General features: G+C 37.3%; 1 protein-coding gene across 1 annotated transcript in view; it reads right to left on the bottom strand.

The window, feature by feature from the left end:
* The window catches only part of LOC140805786 (callose synthase 10-like), a 60,689-nt gene extending 56,607 nt beyond the window's left edge, over window positions 1-4,082 (bottom strand). Inside the window, exon 1 of the mRNA XM_073162090.1 lies at window positions 3,679-4,082. Coding sequence (XP_073018191.1) covers window positions 3,679-3,886 — 208 coding nt within the window. The 5' untranslated portion in view covers window positions 3,887-4,082. The remainder of the gene's footprint in view (window positions 1-3,678) is intronic.
* Between the last annotated feature and the right edge of the window lie 16,758 nt (window positions 4,083-20,840).

The following is a 20,840-nucleotide window of genomic DNA, read 5'->3' as shown; positions in this document are numbered from 1 at the left end:
AACCCCTTTTCCCTCAAGGTTTTCTTCTCTCCAATTCTCTACTCCAAGTGCAAGGATTATAGTGATTTCTTAGTTGCTCCTTCCTAAGATTTCAAGCTACAAGGTAATTATTCTATGTTTTTGGAGTATAGAAGGGTTTGGATTATTGAGGGTTAAATTGGGTTCATGATTCATTGGATTATTGGAGACGATTTATGATTATGATTGTGATTATTGTTGTAGGATTTCCTTCAAGAACATCTAAGCATTCATTTGGTTTGTTGTAAGTAGACGCTTTTCCTTCTAAAGCTCACATGATATATAGGTATATAAGCCATGTTTATTGATAAGGAGCAAGTACTCTATTGTTGCTTACCAAGTGTTTGTTAAAATGTCCCAATGAAGTTTCCTATGATTAAAACCAAGGAATGATAGTAATTCATGTATATCATTGATCAATCACATGAGTATCTCTCACAATTTTGATATATTTATATATCAAAGAGATATTATCCACAGGTCACAGGTCACAAAACTATCATTTCCTTTCCTTTAATTCATGCCATGATATACCATCTATATTGCCTTGATTATGTATTGTTCATTGAAGATGGTATTTTTCGATTTTCATTGCCATTGTCATAGCCATGTTTCAATCCAAGCCATGTATATGTATTTGTTATGTACAGCTTTCTGCTTACTGAGTTTTATCTCATTCCAATTAATGTCATGTGATGCAGGTGATAAAAAGGATTGAAGTGGATTGTCCGAGGGGGGAAGAAGTCATATAGCAAGTTGAAGAGGAAGACTTCTGAAATTTTGTTATGTAACTATTATTTTGGTGAATATTGAAAGTTTAAAATATCATGTATTTGGTAACTTGAATGAATCTTGCGTGAAAATGTGGGGTGATTTTTGAAAATATGTTGATGATGGTTTTGTAAATGGTTATGGTGAAAATAGTATTCTTTCCTTTAGATTGTAATGCTTCCACGTATGTTATTTATTTAAATTAATTGTCATGGGAGTGGGGTGTTTCAGATTGACAGCAAATGGAGAACTCGACGGTAAAAAACATTTCACGTTTTTATAATTGAATCAATAATATTTTTTTGATTAGAAATTTCGCAGGACTACCTAGAAACAACCAAACAAAAAGGTGATTTTTCCATGAGTTATGCTTGGAAGTAGGACAATAAAAAACACTGGAAAGATATCTCCAAGAAAATCACGAAAACAATATGATCGCCATCAAACCAAGACATCAAAATTGACGGTATGAGTAGAAGAGTATCATTTGGGACAAATTTGCATTTTGTAATTAACAATGAAGGCAGTCTATGATGTTTGGAAAAAGGACAATAAAATACATCGGAAATATATCTCTAAGAAAATTACCGATATCAATATAGGATCAACATCAGACCAAAACTTCAAATTTGATTATAAAACATGTAGGTGTAGAAGAGGATCACTCGAACCTAGTGAGAAATTGGAGTTGGAGTTATACATGTTGATTTGACCAGGACTTTTTCCTTTTCTCTCTTTATGTGCGGATCACTAGTCCGCTTTCTGTTATTATCGCTTTTAATTAATTAATATAATACAGTTTCCTATCAAAAAAAAATTTGTTGAGTCTGAAATTTGAAATTGCCCTTTGGCTAAATTTTTTAGAAAATAAAAACAAATGAGAGCAATTAACTAATTCGGGAAAGCGACCAAATGTGCGAAGAAATTCAAGGTGGAACCCGTTATATTAGGTCTTGCTTTGGACCTTACCCTGTGGGCTCAGAGCATGACAGTCATGGATACAATGGAAATCAAATTGATGAAACTACTCCCACTTCTTACGTATCAGTACAGGGTGGCGAAACATGGACAATCAGACCTTTATCCAAAGAAATAATATAACATGAAGCGAGCAAGGGGGGGGGGGAAGAATTTACAACAAATTGTGGGAATATATGCTCAAAAATCCATCCTACTACAAATGCCAGCAAGGATACACAGAATATGATCCCACTCAAAAAGTACTCGAGATATTTCAAAAATACCAGGGCTCAAAACTTTTTCAATAGAAACTGACACCAGCCCACCACTGCCATTGTCACTGGTAAAATGATCAATATAATCCCCACTTTCTTATCGAGCACACACAAAAAAGAAACCTCCATAAGCAGCATGTGTGTGAAAACAAAAGCACTTCGAATATAGTTCTCCAAGAATTTAAACACATATCAATAAGGTACTATACATCCATAGATTTATCACAAACATCCAGTAAACTCTGCTGCACATATAAAATCAACGCACAACCATCAAGGTCTTCAATGCAAGAATTGAGAATCCAACATGAATTACAACATCACATTCCTTGACATTTGTTTGCATGGTAATGAATCTCTATTTTATTGTGATCAACAGTTTGTAGCAGACATATTGGATATCATGAACAAATTTATTCAAATAATTATGCCCTAAAATAAAATATGGAACATATACATGTTGTTTCAATAAATATGGTAAGAATTTCATACTGCCACTGTCTTTTATCAAGGTCACCCCTAGTTGAAATGATAATAAATGAAACGAAGTGACATAATTTATCACTAAACCCATATGGACAAACAAAAATGGTTAAAGAACCGCTTGGAGCCAGCTTGATTATAATCCAAGTTCCCACATGCATGAGTAAGCTTCCAAGTTCAAATAGAGGTTGATTCAAATCTAATTTATTGATGGCTTTGGGCCTCAGCTGGCTTTGTTTTATTTCTATCACAATACTCATAAAAAATAGTATAGTCTACATTAACTGCCCACTCAAGTTAAAAAGAGGAATGAAATAAATATATTTGTGTGAAGTAATCGCTGGGGATCTAATCATTCCACCTATGTGAAAATATTTCACAATACTAAGAAGATCAAATTAAGAGAATAATCTTAATTTCAGTTTTCAAACATAAACATAATCTTCTCAATTTTTCCCATCATCTGAATGTTTCCATCTTATGTCTTCCCTCGTCATTTGGAAACCACTCCAATTAACCTGCCATACAAATTGTTGGTCATGTATGCCAACACACATCATGCTCCAATTAGCAACCATTCGCTGAGAAATGAAAATCTCTGAGGACTACATGAAAAAAATGATTCTTCTAGAACAGAAAGAAATGTTGAAACCATCTACATCCCTAACACTCAACAATCCATGAAATTTCTTCAGTTTTTTTTCCCGTACTTCCGCTGAAATTCATTTATGTATGTCACGTTCAATTAATAATTTACTTGGGTTATATTTCACACAATGAAAATGTTGACAAGAGTTTGCATTGCTCGTTTGGGATAGACTTCGATAGAGTCGGGCTCAAGCTAAGGATCGATACCAAAGTACAATTGGGGTACACAATGTCGGAACCTAACTCGACACTTGAACGTGGCAAAGCACCAGGTCCAATCCAACTAAAAAAAATTGAGATAGTGGCTGTTGGAATAGACATTTTGAGCCCCACTAACCTCAAAAACAAGTATCCTTACTCAGTGCAACACCAGGTCTAAATTCAAGTAAAAACAATATTTCAGCTTGTCAACAAATTTATCACGCACATACGCTTCAACAAAGGATATGATAGCACCCAACCGAAACATTAAGTATATAATGCCACTGGCAGTTAAGTGCTCCTAAAAACATTTGTAACTTACGTATCCTTGCAACATTAGGATCCTGAGATTGAATCTCATCAGCCGCCTGCAGAATTGCCTCAACATTGGTGGTCCGCTGAAGCGAATCGGGAACGGAGCCTGCAATTCCACTGGAGGTCCGCTCGTGACCATGCCCGGTAGCCCGCAACTGGTCCTTCCGCAGCGCAGCACTCACCAATCTGTTCCAGTTATCAGAAACCCTAGCCATAATCTAAGATATGTGAAGAAAACAATTCGAAAAACGCGCCAGATCTAGTTGAAATTGGAATGATGAGGGGTTTTAGGGCTTTCCCATTTCAGGTTTTGGACGAAATTTTCAACGCGTAGTGTAAGTTCCGTTTTGCAACTAGCAAAGACATGGGAAGCCGGAAAAGGGTAGTTTCCAATTTCTGCATTGTAAACGGGGGTGTTAATTGTTTGGATATAACCCAAAAGATCGACCGAATTTCGAAATTTGGCTTTTTTTTGGGCTTTTCGATTTTTCGTTAAGTTTTAGAAATTTTAGGTTTTTATGTATTGAAAAATTGAAATAATGAGACCGAGCTTGTAGTCCAGTAGTCTCATCTCATACAAATTAGTTGGCACCTCGAGTTCGAATCTCCTCCCAGCGTGTGTTGTAAAAAAAAAAAGATCGAAATAATTTATGTTAAATTATGATTTAGTCCATAGGGTTTTCAACTTTAATAGATTTTAGTCCAAAACTTTCGATATTTAAAAAAATAATTTATTTCCAAATCTCACGTATCAAAAAGTTATGGCTGGCCCAATAGGACTTATTTTCTTCCTCTTCATGACTTTTTCTCAACTGTGTTTGTACATTGTCGGCATCATACTCTCTGCTGGATCATTGCTGACTATCTTTAACCATTCTCCATTGCTGCCGTCGAGATTACTGTATAACAGCCACAAGCTCTTTTCCAAACTATAGCTAGAAATTCAAGCTGATAATGCTTATTCTATTGAGGTTTGCAAGTGTGATTCATTTTAGTATTTTCTTTATTACATGAGCTTATTTTGTTTATTCGAAAAGCTTCCCCAATCGAATTTCAGCTTCATCAAAAAATAAATGATTAAGTTGTACTTCAATTGGATGTTGATTTTTCCAGAAAGTAAATGGCAAGAATGCTCATGGTACTCGTAATTGTGAACTTGATAATTAAAGTATATGGAAGGGGGTTGTTGCTCATAAACGTACGGGAGATAAATTATAATGTGTGTATCAGAAGTTAGTGTTGTGCTCTGGTGTTGTCAACACGAGCACACAACATGCAACGGAAATTTATTATTCAACACACACGTAAACTTTTAATAAATAAAAATCGAATTTAAATTATGTACAAATACGAATACTTGTATGAGGCCTCATGGCAAAAATTCACTAGAAAAAATATAAATCGTTTACACAAAACAATACTAGTGATAATAACAAAACCAAATTTCTTGACACTCCAAAGAACTAAAAATGCATCAAAATAAACTACATAAAAACTAGATGCATAAACTGAAGTTGCTTAAAACAAATAAAAGAACACTCTTTGATCCACACCCTGCGTCAGTGTTGTTAAAGAGTTTTGTCGACAACAATCAGCAACCCGGTAAATATGTGAATCGATCACACAAACTCTTCACACGAAAATCTTCAACTCTTAGCTATGAGTGTGTTCAGAGACAAACTTCAGCAGCTCTCCTGCGCTGCAGAGTGATCACCTGATCACACAAAAACGTCTCATCAAAATAGGCCCGGCTCTTGTATTTTTCTTCCAAGCAAGAACTCCTCAGCTTGGCTCTAGTATTTTTCTTCCCAGCAAGAACTCCTCAGTTGATCCTCTCAAAAGCTCACACCAAAAGACTCGCCAAAAAGCTCCTACAAAAGTGATCACCCGATAACAGAAAACTTCAGCAGCTGCACAATAAAGTGATCACCGGATCACATAAAAATTTTAGAGCAAATATATATTACACTCTTGTAATTTCTTCTCTCTGAAAAGCTCTCTCTCTCTCTTCCAACTCTCTCTCAGCAACACGAAAAGGCACACAAGAAAAGCTCCCACGAAAAAGCCTATCTTCTCTCTTATACGTTGTGGCCGTCCATTCTCTATATATATCACATGCTTGACCTAGAAACACTTCCATAAAAAAGTCCTAGAAAATACGAAAACAAGATTTTCATTAGATATAAAACTTTTTTAACAAGGATAAAATAACTTGGATAAAAATCATATTAAAAACAAATTATATAATATCTATATATAAACCAATCAAGATCTTACATCTAGAAATAAATCAAGCAAGATCTCATAATCATCAATTTAGCAAAAAATAATAAAAGAATAAAACATTCCTTTCAATCTCCTCATTTTTGTCTTTCTGGACAAAACGTCCAAAAATGATAATCTTGGTAAGCATCGGAGTCAGCTAAGCTCCCCCTGCGTTAGAGTATATATCCCCCTGAGTCAAAGTTCATCTCCCCCTGAATTAAACATGTTAGAGCACTGGTGTTGTTGACAGTGTTGTCAACACCATCGTTAGAAGACCTGAAAACATAAGAAGACGTATGAAAGAAAAATCCAATAATCATGCAAACAAATATAAGAGCAACCCAAAAAAACATTACACACAGAGCATAAGTATTCATTCTTTATCTTCTTCTGTGTCTGTAAGCTCATCAGTCTCAGCAACTTGAGATGCTTCAGCACCATCCATATTTTGTGTCATTTTTTGTTCTCCTACTCCTTTTTTTGGCCTGTAAGCTCATCAGTCTCAGCAACTCGAGATGCTTCAGCACTGATAAACAAAAATCTTATAGAGATTTTAGGGATTCTATTTTATAATATTTGTGCTCATCTAGAATTATTATCCATAATTTTGTGATTATTTTAATTAAGTTTATAATGATTTTAGATTTGAATAGAAGAGGAAAAAATGCATAATTTGAGAGATAATATGATTTTGCAAGACTTAAAAGACAACAAAATACCAAGAGGAAGGAAATAAAATATTCTTATATTTTATTCCTTGATAATGCTGAAAATTTTGGAAGAAAATCTGTGCAGATATTGAAAGAGGAAGCCTCAAAATTGAAAAATAAAATATTATCTACAATTTTAAACATGAGAAGAGCTTCAAAGATTTAAAGGATGAGGCCCATGAAGAAGTATAAAAGGTAGCGACGTGAACAGGAGAGAGAGGCGCAAAAAGAGAAAAAAATCAGCGAACAAGAGAGAGGCGCAAAAAGAGAAAAAATCAGCGCGGAAGAGAGAGGCAGAGAGAGAAGAGAAGTAACAGGAGAGAAGAGAAGACAGAGACGTGAACGGAGAGAAAAAAATAGAGGGCCGTAACAGGAGAGAAGAGGAAGGAAGCACAGAAGAAAAAAAGCTACAGTGAAGTAGCGACAACGCGGAAGAAGAACATAAGGAGAGGAATATTGGAGGACAGAAGCTGAAGGAATTTCTCACACACGTCTAAATCACAGAGAATTCCTCTTATTTCTTTCTTTATTTTGTTTTTTTCTATGAACTTAAATATGACTTTTGACTTCTATTCTGAATTCATGAAATAATTTTATTTAGATTAAGACCACAATAGGGCCAAACAATATTTTATTTGATATTTGTTTTATTTTCATGAAATTATTTTTCTAAATTTTAATTATTGATTGATGTTAGTTTAATATTTCTTGTTAATAGCCTGATCAACTATTTACCTGTATGTTGATTAATCACGAATCGGAAGATGATTGATTAAATATAACAACAAAGACGTCATCAACACATGGTTAAACTGACTAGAAATAGTATTCGGTTTCAGTGTGCGGTTTTAGGTGAAAACTGAAATTCCACGAAAATTTAATGCATTAAAATCTAATTAAATTCAATTAGAAATAATTGGACTGTTAGACTTAAATAGGTTTATTAACTCGAGGAATCGTTTAATAAATAAATTTGGGGATTTCACCGTGATTGTCAAGAATTAAATAATTAATTGAATTTAAACACGTGTCAACATAGTAGAGTTTGGTACTGTTGTGTGTCTTAGTTATTTATTTGAATTTGAATCCCTCCTTGATATCTGAATCCGTCGTTTTTAATTGCAATTAATTTATTTAAAGTTTAGATTAATAATCCACATATCATCTTTTTATTTATTTTGTCTAGCTTAAGTTAAGTGATATAAATTCTAGTAATTAAATATTAGTCTATGTGGGATCGATACTTGGACTCATCATCCATTTATTATAACTTGGCCTAGTCGCTTGTTAGATTTATTCCCAATCGAAATCGTCGGTCAAGCACCATCCGTATTATGTGTCATTTTTTGTTCTCTTACTCCCTTTTTTTGGCCAGAATGTAAGCCAACTTCCAAAAGCACTCTCTACTCAGCCACTTGTTCTTCTTAGTAAGCAATGCGTTCTTTGGCCTTTTGAATCTGATGTAGATCAAACTCAATTTGGGTCTTTAAGTGAGAATCATAGAGCATGACAAATCCATCGGGAGTGGAATTGGACGAGGACGTCGTGTTGCCAACACCATTGGCAACACCGGTAACTAACCAAGGTATGTCCAGCTTCCTGTTACCCTTGAAATAAGGCGAAGCCATCTTGAGGGTTTCGCTCACATCAAAAAGGGTATCATCATCTTTTTTGAGAAACTCATATAACTCCAGTATCCCAAAGACCGGGGAGGAAAAAGGAGTACATCAGTGATAGCATTGATGTCTTCCGTGATTTCATTTTCTTCATATGCGGGGGTATTGTAGAATTAATTGATTACAATCGGGGAGAACTTGACAATCATAACAAATAGTCCTTGATCTTTGAAGAACTTAATCCATCAAATTTTGTTGGTCTTACGCCTCCATATCAATGTTCTTCACTTCAATAAATCCTCTATTCACATAGAGAAGCCATAGGACTAAGGCAGCTTCAGTGTAGAACTCGATGGAAACAGAATGACTCGCATCATAATCAAAAAATTCAACGTTGTCACTGGTGTTGACAACATCGGACTCAACATCAGTAGTATCTTCAGCCACATGTAGAACTTGAGATAAAATTATAAAGGTATATCAGGAGTTATGCACAAAATCGCACAAAGAAATCACGGGAGCGAAGAAATATTGTGAGGGTAAATGAGAACAAGCAAGAGTAATTATCAGGGATTCAACTGTAACAAACATATATGCTCTTACACTAACAGAAAAATACACCGATTCAATCCTCCATCTTCGAAAAATCCACACTGTAAAGGTACTATTTTCGAAATTTACCCAAAACACTAATTATGGTTCTATCCCAAAATCAAATAGTAAAATTGATTCAAACTCATGTTACGAAGATTTCAAAAGAATATCCAGTAAAACCCACGTCGATTATAACTCACTGACACAAGTAGTCATATAAATTCAAAATCTGGGTAATTAAGGTTTTCATCAACCGTCATAGATCAACACTAATATGTAACTGTACATGATGAATTCACGAAACAAAAATCAATATGCATGTCCTAAATATGCCTTCTATATGATGAATTATTGAAATGTCAGGCAGTGTATAAATTATTTTGTGTCTGAGCTTGGTGTTGGCATAACTCCTGAGTTTTAATCAATTATACGTGTCTCACAGCTCATTTTATTGATAGAGATAGGAAATTGCACAAGAATATCCTAAATTTTTGTCCAATTAGTAATCATAAGGGGTATGTTATGGCAATTGCAGTCACCGATTGTTTGATTGATTGGGGTTTGAACAAAGTCTTCACTGTTATAGTTGATAATGCTAGTTCAAATGGTGCGGTAGCGAACGAACTTTCAAAACAGTTTAGTAAATGGAGACCTAACTTCATGGATGATAGTCACCTTCTGTTAGATGTATTGCTCATATGATCAATCTTATTGTTCAAGATAGATTGAAAGAAGTTAGTGATTCTGTGTGAAACGTATGAGACAAGATTTGAAATACATTAGTCAATCTCCTGCTAGGATAAAACGATTGAAAGATTGTTGTGAAATCGAAAAAATAGAGATTAAAAAAATCACTGTGTTTGGATGTCCTAGACCAGGTGGAATTCGACCAATTTGATGTTGAATATAGCACAAGAATTTGAGATTGTCTTTGTGAGATATGGTTTTCTTCATACTAGATTGTTGGATAATCTTTTTAATCGTACTTGTAAAGACTGAAATATTGTGGATGTTTTTACTAATGTTTACTAGAAGAAAATAAGACATGTGACAAAGTTTCTTGAAACATTTTACGACCTTATCTTAGGGGTATTATGGTCATTATATATTATTTCAAATGTCACTTTCATGAAATTGGTGAAGTTGCTTGCATTTTTAAAATGGTGGTGGATATTGATGATATGGATTTGAGTTGTATGGCGGAGAGGATGAAAGCTATACTTGACAAGTATTGATGTGTTTCAGAAAAGATGAATAAGAATAAGATTTTTTTTGTTGCTTGTATGTTAGATCCTCGTTCCAAATTTGAGTATGTTGATTTTTTTTCCAAGTGTGTGGAGAAGTGAAAGGGGGAAAATGAGAGATAGTCTAAAGTTCTATGTGATATATTTATATGACGAGTATCGAAGGAGAACTTCAAAAGAACCTCAATCTAAATCATCTTCTTGAGCTAGTAAGACATTTGACATGTCAAGTTCTGGAAGCACACATAAAAAAACCTTAATTCAACGATAAAATTCTTTGGCACAGAGCCATGAGTGGAATTATGGATCTAAGTCAGAGTTGGACAAATATCTCTATGAAGAAATGGAGTCTAGAAATGAAATTTTTGATATCTTGCTTTGGTGAAAAGTTAACAAGCTTCTTGAAATGGCTCGTGATGTGTTAGTGATTCCTATTTCTACTGTGGCGTCCGAAAGTGCATTTAGTATAAGAAGACGTTTGCTTGATCTATTTTAGGAGTTCATTAACTCCTAAATTGGTGTAAGCCCATGTTTGTGCACAAAACTGGCTTTGTGATAAATCTTCACATGTTACAGTAGAAGAAGACTTCTATAAGCTCGAGAAATTTGAAATTGGTAAAAGTTACATATTTTTTTATATTAATGTGACAAATATTATATCTTTTAATGGTTATTGAGCTCTTCCACCGATTTTAGCATATGTTTATTCATAAATCATAAATGTTTTATTGGTTTTTGGTTTTGGAATTTCTGAGTTATTATCTTATTCATTTCACCGTATGATCTCAGAATTATGTCATTTGTGATTTTTCCATAATTGATTAGTTTTTATTGTTTTTGTTTATGAAGTGGGCTGGTTTTTTTATTGTAAATTATGGTGATAAAAAATGATTTTGTCTTTATAAATTCATAAAATATGGTATTTACTACTACCAAATACAATATATGTGTAAATTAAGGCTTTACAAGTTTCTTGACCTCAGCCCTTGAACAGTTGAACTTGAGCTTGTCCTGCTTGGTTGTGATTTTATTTGTGTTGGAGTTATTTATTAAATTTGTCGGTAGCCATTTTTTAGATGGCATCCCAATATATGTGTTGGCACTTGGGTTCATATGACTTTGGTATTTTTGTAAATAAATATATACTAATGATGATTTGTGTAATGCCCAAGATTTTATATCGTGTTAAATTACGATTATTGATTTTTAATCGAGACAATTATGGAAGGGCTAACCGAGACACGAAATTAGATCGCGTATGAAAATTTATGTGTGAGGACAGTAGCATCGGCGCACATGCGCGACTATATGCGCGCACATGCGCGAGAGGTCCAGAAAGGTTGGCGCACATGCGCGAGACAACCCGAGACTTGGCAAATTTGAGCAAAGTCCTCGCGCATATGCGCCAAAATGTGTCGCGCATATGCGCGAGCCACCGTGAGACAGACGCGCCGAGACAGAATGTCTCGCGCATATGCGCGGAAGGTAGTCGCGCATATGCGCGAGACGTGGATTGCGAAGAAATGTGCCACCTCGCCTTAAACATGCACGGTATATATATATATATATATATATATATATATATATATATATATATATATATATATATATACGAAAGTAAAAGAAGAAATCGAAACCCCTTTCCCAATTTGATTTTAGAATTTGCTTCGTGAGAAATCCGGCCGTTTGATTTTAAATCCGACTTTGGTACTGTGTTCCTATCAATGCAGGCTACAACTGGACATAAGTTTTACTACGTTTTGACATGTTTTGAAATTATGATGTTGTTAGAATTGAATACACGTCATATATGTTGTTCTTGACATAGAAGACAGCATAGAATCAAAGTCAGATTAAGAAACGGACTGAATATGGAATTGTTATGATTTTCAGAATAAGATTGATTAGAATTGATGTCAGATTTGTACGGTGGTTGATTGTAAATTATTGGAATTAGTAAATACTGGTGTGGTATTACCAGTATCGCAGAATTATACGGTTGTACCGCCAGAATTTAATAAAACAGAGATGTCGTGATTTGATTAGAATATTGATACAGTATATTGATATTGACATTGCCAGATTGAACAGTGACAAACTTTGAGTCAAGACTTCGATTGTATCAAAACGATAGCAAGAAAGGTATAAATAAATGTTGATTCGGGATTGCACAACTCGAGTTATGTTTGACTTGAGTTTCCCAAAATCACATACTTTACTTTATTGCATTGATATTTGCAGATTATCAGATTGATATGTTTAGTCTATAGAATTATAGCAGAGCCAGAGTTTGAGTCTAGGGCAGATCAGCCTAGCTAGGGCAGAACCGCCAAGTCTTTGTCAGAACCGCGAAGACTCTAGACTTACGGTGTATCGATGAGCTTAGATGTAGATCGACGTCTATTGTAGACATTCGATACAGCATACCAAAGTCTAAATTAGATCGGGATCCCTAGAATAGAGATAAGATAAGATCAGATCACGAGTCATTGATTCATGTAGTCAGATTAGATACATGTTTTGATGTTTGTTAATACTTATATATATGTTTTATATGATTGCATGTATACATTGTTTATACTGGGATATTTATATCTCACCGGAGTTATCCGGCTGTTGTCTTGTCTGTATGTGTGCATGGCAACAGGTGGGACAGGTTCAGGGTCACAGAGGTGAAGAAAGATCGAGTAGAGTGGAGACTACGGACTTGGACTAGAGATAGGGTTTAAACACTTGATAGTTAGTTGTTGAACCTGAGATGTGTATGATTGTATATTGTATCAGATTTATACTTTTATACTGATATGTATAGGAGTTTGATTTCATTACCTTCCGCATTTAAAAAAAAAATTAGACCCTGTTTATTATAATTGATTAAATTAGTCCCAATAACGATTAAGAAAATGATTAGCGTCCGGGTCCCCACAACAGGTGGTATCAGAGCCATAGATCCTTTAGATTGAGATAGAAGAGGCTAGTGAGCGTGGTAGATTGAGGTTTTCTTTCCTGCTTTTGAATGCTAGCATGTCTTACTGCTTTAATACATGTTACTTGCTTATCTGATTTGTTATAGTAATATGTTTTATTGCGACTGGATCATCACCGATTCTAGATCAGCAGTAAGATGATCAGAGGAGGATTGAAACAGAATTGGGGTATTTGTTACTAATCTATTTGATTATCAGATATGCCTCCCAGACGAGTCCCAGAACAGGGAAGTACATCAAATCCTCCAATGGATGTCACCCCGACTCCAATGGAAACGTTACTGAAACGATTTCAATCATTTCATCCGCCAACCTTGAAAGGAACAGAGAACGCTGTGGAATGCAAGAGTTGGCTTGATGATATAGAGATGTTGTTCGAATCCTTGGAGTATACAGATGAGAGGAGAGTGAAATTAATTGGACACCAGTTACACGATGTTGCAAAGGACTAGTGGATTACAAGAAAGAGAGCCATGGAGCATAGAGGTACGACTATTACCTGGAATATATTTAGAACTGAATTTTATCAACAATTTTTTCCAGTGTCGTATCGAAAAGACAAGGGGGCGGAATTTGCCAATTTAAAGCAAGGACAGATGAACATAGAAGAGTACATGTCCAAGTTCTCCTCCTTGCTGAAATTTGTTCCACATGTGGCTGACAGCGAGGAAGCTACTGCTGACCAGTTCATAAATGGCTTGAACCACGATATTTTTACATTGGTGAACACAGGGCGACCGAATAATTTTACTGACGCCCTGAATAGAGCTAAGGGAGCAGAAGCCGGTCTGATGAGACAGAAAGGGGCTTCATTTGTGCCTCCAGCACCGAGACCACAGCAACTACCTCCCAGATTTGAGGGTGGCAGCAGCAGTGGAGGAAAGAAGGAATTTTTGAAAGCCAGAGGAAAGCAATTCAAGAAATCTGGCAGCAGTTCTTCCAGCTCCGGTGGGTCCAGACAGAGCCAGCGTTACACTGGAGTTTATTGTAGGACTTGTGGAGGAAGACATGGAACTGAGCAATGCCAGGGAGTGACTGGTAGTTGCAACATCTGTAAACAACCAGGACATTTTGCTAAAGTGTGTCCACAAAGAGGTTCTCAAATATCTCAGGGAGCCGAGTCATCGGGATCAGCAGCATGGACTGAGAGACGATCAGCTGCTGTTCACACATTCCAGCCAGCGCCAGCTCAGTCACAGCAGAGGCCAGGAAGTAGCCAGACTGTTAGCCAGCCTCCTAGACAGCAGGCCAAAATATTTGCTTTGACGGAGGAGCAGGCTCAAGAAGCACCAGATGACGTTGTGGCAGGTAGCTGTTCTTTATGTGGTTACTCTGCTTACGTATTGATTGATACCGGTGCTTCACATACATTTATTTCAGAACGATTTGTATTAAGTCATGCATTACCTGTCTCTTTGCCTTTGGGGATAGGTTTGATATCCGTAAACTCTGTTAAGCATTGTGTACTACAGTATGACGGGCATGAGATTGAATTAGATTGCATCGTACTGGGTTGTCCGATTTCGATTGTATTATCGGTATTGATATGCTGACCAAGTACAGAGCGACAGTTGATTGTTTCCACAAGATAGTGAGATTCAGACCAGATATGGCTGAAGAGTGAAAATTCTACGGTAAGGGTTTTAGATCGAGAATTCCTTTAATATCCGTATTATCTATCATCTATGACTCGATTATTACAGAAAAGAGCAGAAGGATTCCTTGTATATTCAGTAGATTTACTGAAGTCGAGTCCAGCATTGGCAGACCTGCCGGTAGTACGTGAGTTTGCTGATGTCTTCCCAGATGAGATTCCGGGATTACCTCCAATTAGAGAAATAGACTTCAGCATTGAATTGATGTCAGGTACAGTACCGATCTCTAAAGCTCCGTACAGAATGACACCAGTTGAATTGAAAGAAATAAAAGATCAACTGGAAGACTTACTGGCCAAGGGGTACATCAGACCGAGTGTTTCTCCTTGGGGCGCTCCAGTACTGTTTGTAAGAAATAAAGACGGTTCGATGAGACTCTGCATCGACTATCGGCAACTAAACAAGGCAACGATAAAGAATAAATATCCTTTGCCTCGTATTGATGATTTGTTCGATCAGTTGCAGGGTTCTTCCGTATATTCCAAAATTGATTTAAGATCGGGATATCATCATTCATCAACTGAGAGTCAGAGATTCTGATATCTCAAAGACCGCATTCAGAACCAGGTATGGACATTATGAATTTATTGTCATGCCATTTGGTTTGACGAATGCTCCAGCTGTGTTTTTGGGATTGATGAACCGTATATTCCAGAAATATCTCGATGATTTTGTGATTATTTTCATCAATGACATTTTGATTTATTCAAAGAATATGAGCGAGCATGCTGAGCATTTAAGAACTGTGTTGCGAATTTTAAGGACCGAGAAGTTATATGCTAAACTGTCGAAATGTGAGTTTTGGTTAAGACATGTAGTATTTCTGGGTCATATTATATCCGAAGACGGGATATCAGTGGATCCCAGTAAAGTGGAAGCCGTGATTTCTTGGCCAAGACCGACGTCAGTGCCCGAAATTCGCAGTTTTATGGGTTTAGCGGGATATTACCGTCGTTTCATTAAAGATTTCTCGAGTATAGTTAAACCAGTTACTCAGCTGACTCAGAAGAATGCACCATTTGTTTGGTCTGAAGAATGCGAGACCAATTTTCTGGATTGAAGAAGATGTTGACCAGCGCCCCGGTATTGACTATTCCATCCGGTACTGGTGGTTTTGTGGTTTATTGCGACGCTTCTCACAGAGGGTTGGGATGTGTTCTGATGCAGCGAGGGCATGTTATTGCTTATGCCTCAAGACAGCTTAAACCACATGAGACCCGTTATCCAATTCATGACCTGGAATTGATAGCCATTGTCTTTGCATTAAAGATATGGCGACATTACCTTTACGGGGAGAAGTTTGAGATATATTCTGATAATAAGAGTTTGAAATATCTATTTTCACAATCTGAATTGAATATGAGGCAACGAAGATTGCTGGATTTGCTTAAAGATTTTGATTGTGAAATCAAATACTATCCAGGAAAGTCTAATGCAGCAGCTGATGCACTAAGTTGAAAGGTATGTTCTTTATCCTTGTCGACGATCAGTGTTTCAAATTTCATAGAAGACTGCTGTGTGTCTGGATTGACATTTGAAACAGATTATAGACCGTTGAGACTCTATACGGTACAAGTAGAACCAGAGCTGATTATGAAGATTAAGGCAGCTCAGAAAGTTGATCAGAGTGTACAGAAATCAGTGTCGATGGTTAGAATAGGACATCGATCAGAATATCAGGTACGTGATAACGTCTTGTACGTGAATAATCGTCTGGTTGTGCCGAATGTTTCAGATTTGAGACGACAGATATTGTCAGAAGCGCACAACAGTCGATTCAGTATTCATCCTCGTGGCAGAAAAATGTATAATGATTTGAAAAGACAGTTCTGGTGGAAACAAATGAAGACTGACATTGCTGAATTTGTTTCCAAATGTCTGAATTGCCAGCAGGTAAAAGCAGAAAGAAAGAAACCAGGAGGGTTATTACAGAGTTTGTCCATTCCTGAGTGGAAATGGGATCACATTTCCATGGATTTTGTGACGCAATTGCCGTATTCCTCCCGAGGTTGTGATGCGATTTGGGTCGTGATTGATAGATTGACCAAATCCGCATGTTTTATTCCGTACAAGATGACGTACAGATTTGACCAGATGGCAGAGATCTATGTCAGAGAAGTGGTCAGATTGCATGGAGTGCCGAAGTCAATTGTATCAAACCGTGATCCTCGATTTACTTCGCACTTCTGGCAGAGTTTGCAGCAGGCTCTCGTTACGAAGTTACATCTGGGTACCGCATGTAGTAGCCCGAATTCCAAATTGGGTAATTAACGGATTAATGGTGATTAAGAAGGTTTAATGTGTAATTTTGACCGTGGTCATGATCGGACGGACCGAAGATGGTTCGGTAGCACCGAAGAGTTCGGACGATCCGGAGTGAGTTCGGTGGATCCGATCATGAGGTGTCAAGAGCCGATGGACACGTGGGAGTTCGGACGTTCCGAAGTGTAGGTTCGGTGGATCCGATCATGAGGTGTCAAGAGCCGATGGACACGTGGAAGGGTTCTGGACACGTGGTAAGGTTCGGATCATCCGATTGGGGTTCGGATCGTCCGAGACAGGTGGCTGTACTCGTGGAAGTCATGCAAGGATCGGATCGTCCGATTAGAGTTCGGACCGTCCGAAGTGTGTCGGATCGGAGCTTCCGAAATGGTTCGGATCGTCCGAACATTGGCTATAAATAGAGGCGCGAGGCTTCATTTGTGACTCGCCAATTCAGAGAGTTCCATAGCATTTCAGTCGTTTCTGTGAGATTCTAGTCTTTTTCCGAGGTTCGGGCACTAGCGGGGAGCTGCTGGTCTTGTAGCGGAGCTGTGCTCTAGTTGGGAGCTAGCGGCATCAGTGGGCTAGCGACGGACGAAGGCTTGGACTAGACCTGTTGTCTGGTTATTCCAGTGGATTAGGATTGCTGTGATAGAGGTACGAAAGTACTATCCGAGATATCCTGGTCGAGTATACATTCTTATATGTGTTGCATGATTATGTGGTGCATTGATATATGTCATATGATGCATGCTATTATGTCACGTTTATTACTGCACGTTGCATTTCATGTTGAGCCGTATCTCCTTCGAGATAGCCTTTACTGTTGAGCTGTATCTCTTTCGAGATAAGCTATATATCTTGTGGGGCCGCTCAGCCCTGTCTTGTCTTGTGGACGCATGGACACCGAGAGTACACAGTGGCCGACGGGTCGGGAGGGCTTCGGTGATCCGGGACATTTTAGGTCCACGTCTGTTCTTACAGTGGATGCAGTGACCCAGAGGTAGGACCGCGCGGCACTATCCACTTGGCGCCTCTAGACTGAGCATTTTGAGATCCTTTGTTACTCCTGTTCCTTGACTACCCTGGTATCATATCATAGCATGTGCATTTCATATAGGTTTGTATACTCATGCTTTTGTACTGGGCGTTCTTATCGCTCACGTCCTCGGTTTTTGTTTATCTTGGACACCCCATTTCCACAGGGCAGGCCTCAGGTTGGACAGCTCGGGAAGAGCAGGAGGAGGACAGTGAGTATCTGGTTGGTTTAGTTTTCAGTACTATTCTATTTCGATTGGGTTGTATAACTATCATTTGTTGGTATTTTCCGCTGTATTCTCTGATTGTTATTAATTAAGTTAGTTGCATGCTTAGTTCTTGACTAGTAGGTGATTCTGGAACGGGTCACTACACCGCATATCATCCACAGACCGACGGACAGTCAGAGTGGACTATCCAGACACAGGAGGATATGCTGAGAGCAGTAGTGCTTGATTTTAGCACTAATTGGCAAGATGCATTACCGCTTTGTGAATTTTCGTACAACAACAGCTATCAGACGAGTATTGAGATGGAACCATTTGAAGCGTTGTACGGAAAGAAGTGCAGATCCCCTCTATATTGGGATGATATCTCTGAAGTGCCTGAAATTGGACCTGACATGATCAGAGATATGACAGAAAAATTAAAGCTAATTCGAAAGAAAATGAAGGAAACGCAAGACAGACAGGCCAAATATGCCAATATTCGACGCAGACCGTTGGTATTTGAGGTAGGAGACCGAATATTTTTAAAGATTTCACCTTTCAGATGAGTTGTCAGATTTGGCAAGAATGAGAAATTGTCTCCACGATACATTGGGCCTTATGAGATTCTCAAGAAGATAGGAGATCGTGCCTATCGACTCGCTTTACCGCCTTCATTATCCGGAATACATGATGTCTTTCATATATCGTTATTAAGGAAATATCTTCCTGATGTTTCACATGCTATTCAGCCAGACGAAGCCGAACTGGATGAGACATTGAGATATGTTGAAAAACCGATTCAGATTATTGATCGTAAAGAAAAACAGCTCAGAACGAAGACTATTACACTCGTAAAAGTTCAATGGACTCGTCATGGCACTGAAGAAGCAACCTGGGAAACTGAATCAGATATGAGACAAGAGTTTCCAGAGTTATTTCGATAATGTAAATTTCTTATGCAGCTTTGTATATATACTCCTTGTTGATACGATGGAATGCCTGTGATTTCGAGGACGAAATCGTATCTTAGGTGGGGAGAAATGTAATGCCCAAGATTTTATATCGTGTTAAATTACGATTATTGATTTTTAATCGAGACAATTATGGAAGGGCTAACCGAGACACAAAATTAGATCGCGTGTGAAAATTTATGTGCGAGGACAGTAGCATCGGCGCACATGCGCGACTATATGAGCGCACATCCGCGAGAGGTCCAGAAAGGTTGGCGCACATGCGCCACTTGGATTCGCGCACATGCGCGAGACAACCCGAGACTGGGCAAATTTGAGCAAAAGCCTCGCGCATATACGCCAAAATGTGTCGCGCATATGCGCGAATCCGTCCGTTAGATTTTAAATCCGACTTCGGTACTGTGTTCCTATCAACGCAGGCTACAACTGGACATAAGTTTTACTATGTTTTGACATGTTTTGAAATTATGATGTTGTTAGAATTGAATACACGTCATATATGTTGTTCTTGACGTAATAGAAAACATAGAATCAAAGTCAGATTAAGAAACGGACTGAATATGGAATTGTTATTATTTCCAGAATAAGATTGACTAGAATTGATGTCAGATTTGTACGGTGGTTGATTGTAAATTATTGGAATTAGTAAATACTGGTGTGGTATTACCAGTATCGCAGAATTATACGGTTGTACCGCCAGAATTTAATAAAACAGAGATGTCGTGATTTGATTAGAATATTGATACAGTATATTGATATTGACATTGCCAGATTGAACAGTGACAAACTTTGAGTCAAGACTTCGATTGTATCAGAACGACAACAAGAAAGGGATAAATAAATGTTGATTCGGGATTGCACAACTCGAGTTATGTTTGACTTGAGTTTCCCAAAATCACATACTTTACTTTATTGCATTGATATTTGCAGATTATCAGATTGACATGTTTAGTCTATAGAATTATAGCAGAGCCAGAGTTTGAGTCTACGGCAGAACCGCCGAGTCTTTGTCAGAACCGCGAAGACTTTAGACTTACGGTGTATCGATGAGCTTAGATGTAGATCGACGTCTATTGTAGACATTCGATACAGCATACCAAAGTCTAAATTAGATCGGGATCCCTAGATTAGAGATAAGATAAGATCAGATCACGAGTCATTGATTCATGTAGTCAGATTAGATACATGTTTTGATGTTGTTTATGCTTTTATATATGTTTTATATGATTGCATGTATACATTGTTTATACTGGGATATTTATATCTCACCGGAGTTATCCGGCTGTTGTCTTGTCTGTATGTGTGCATGGCAACAGGTGGGACAGGTTCAGGGTCACAGAGGTGAAGAAAGATCGAGTAGAGTGGAGACTACGGACTTGGACTAGAGATAGGGTTTAAACACTTGATAGTTAGTTGTTGAACCTGAGATGTGTATGATTGTATATTGTATCAGATTTATACTTTTATACTGATATGTATAGGAGTTTGATTCCATTACCTTTCGCATTTAAAAAAAAAATTAGACCATGTTTATTATAATTGATTAAATTAGTCCCAATAACGATTAAGAAGATAATTAGCGTCTGGATCCCCACAATTTGGATTAGATAAAAAAATT

The sequence above is a fragment of the Primulina eburnea genome, chromosome 11, assembly GCF_022965805.1.
Source record: "Primulina eburnea isolate SZY01 chromosome 11, ASM2296580v1, whole genome shotgun sequence".
NCBI classification, from domain to species: domain Eukaryota; kingdom Viridiplantae; phylum Streptophyta; class Magnoliopsida; order Lamiales; family Gesneriaceae; genus Primulina; species Primulina eburnea.
The sequence above is the reverse complement of the archived record's forward strand: the minus strand, read 5'-3'. Positions and strand labels throughout refer to the sequence as shown.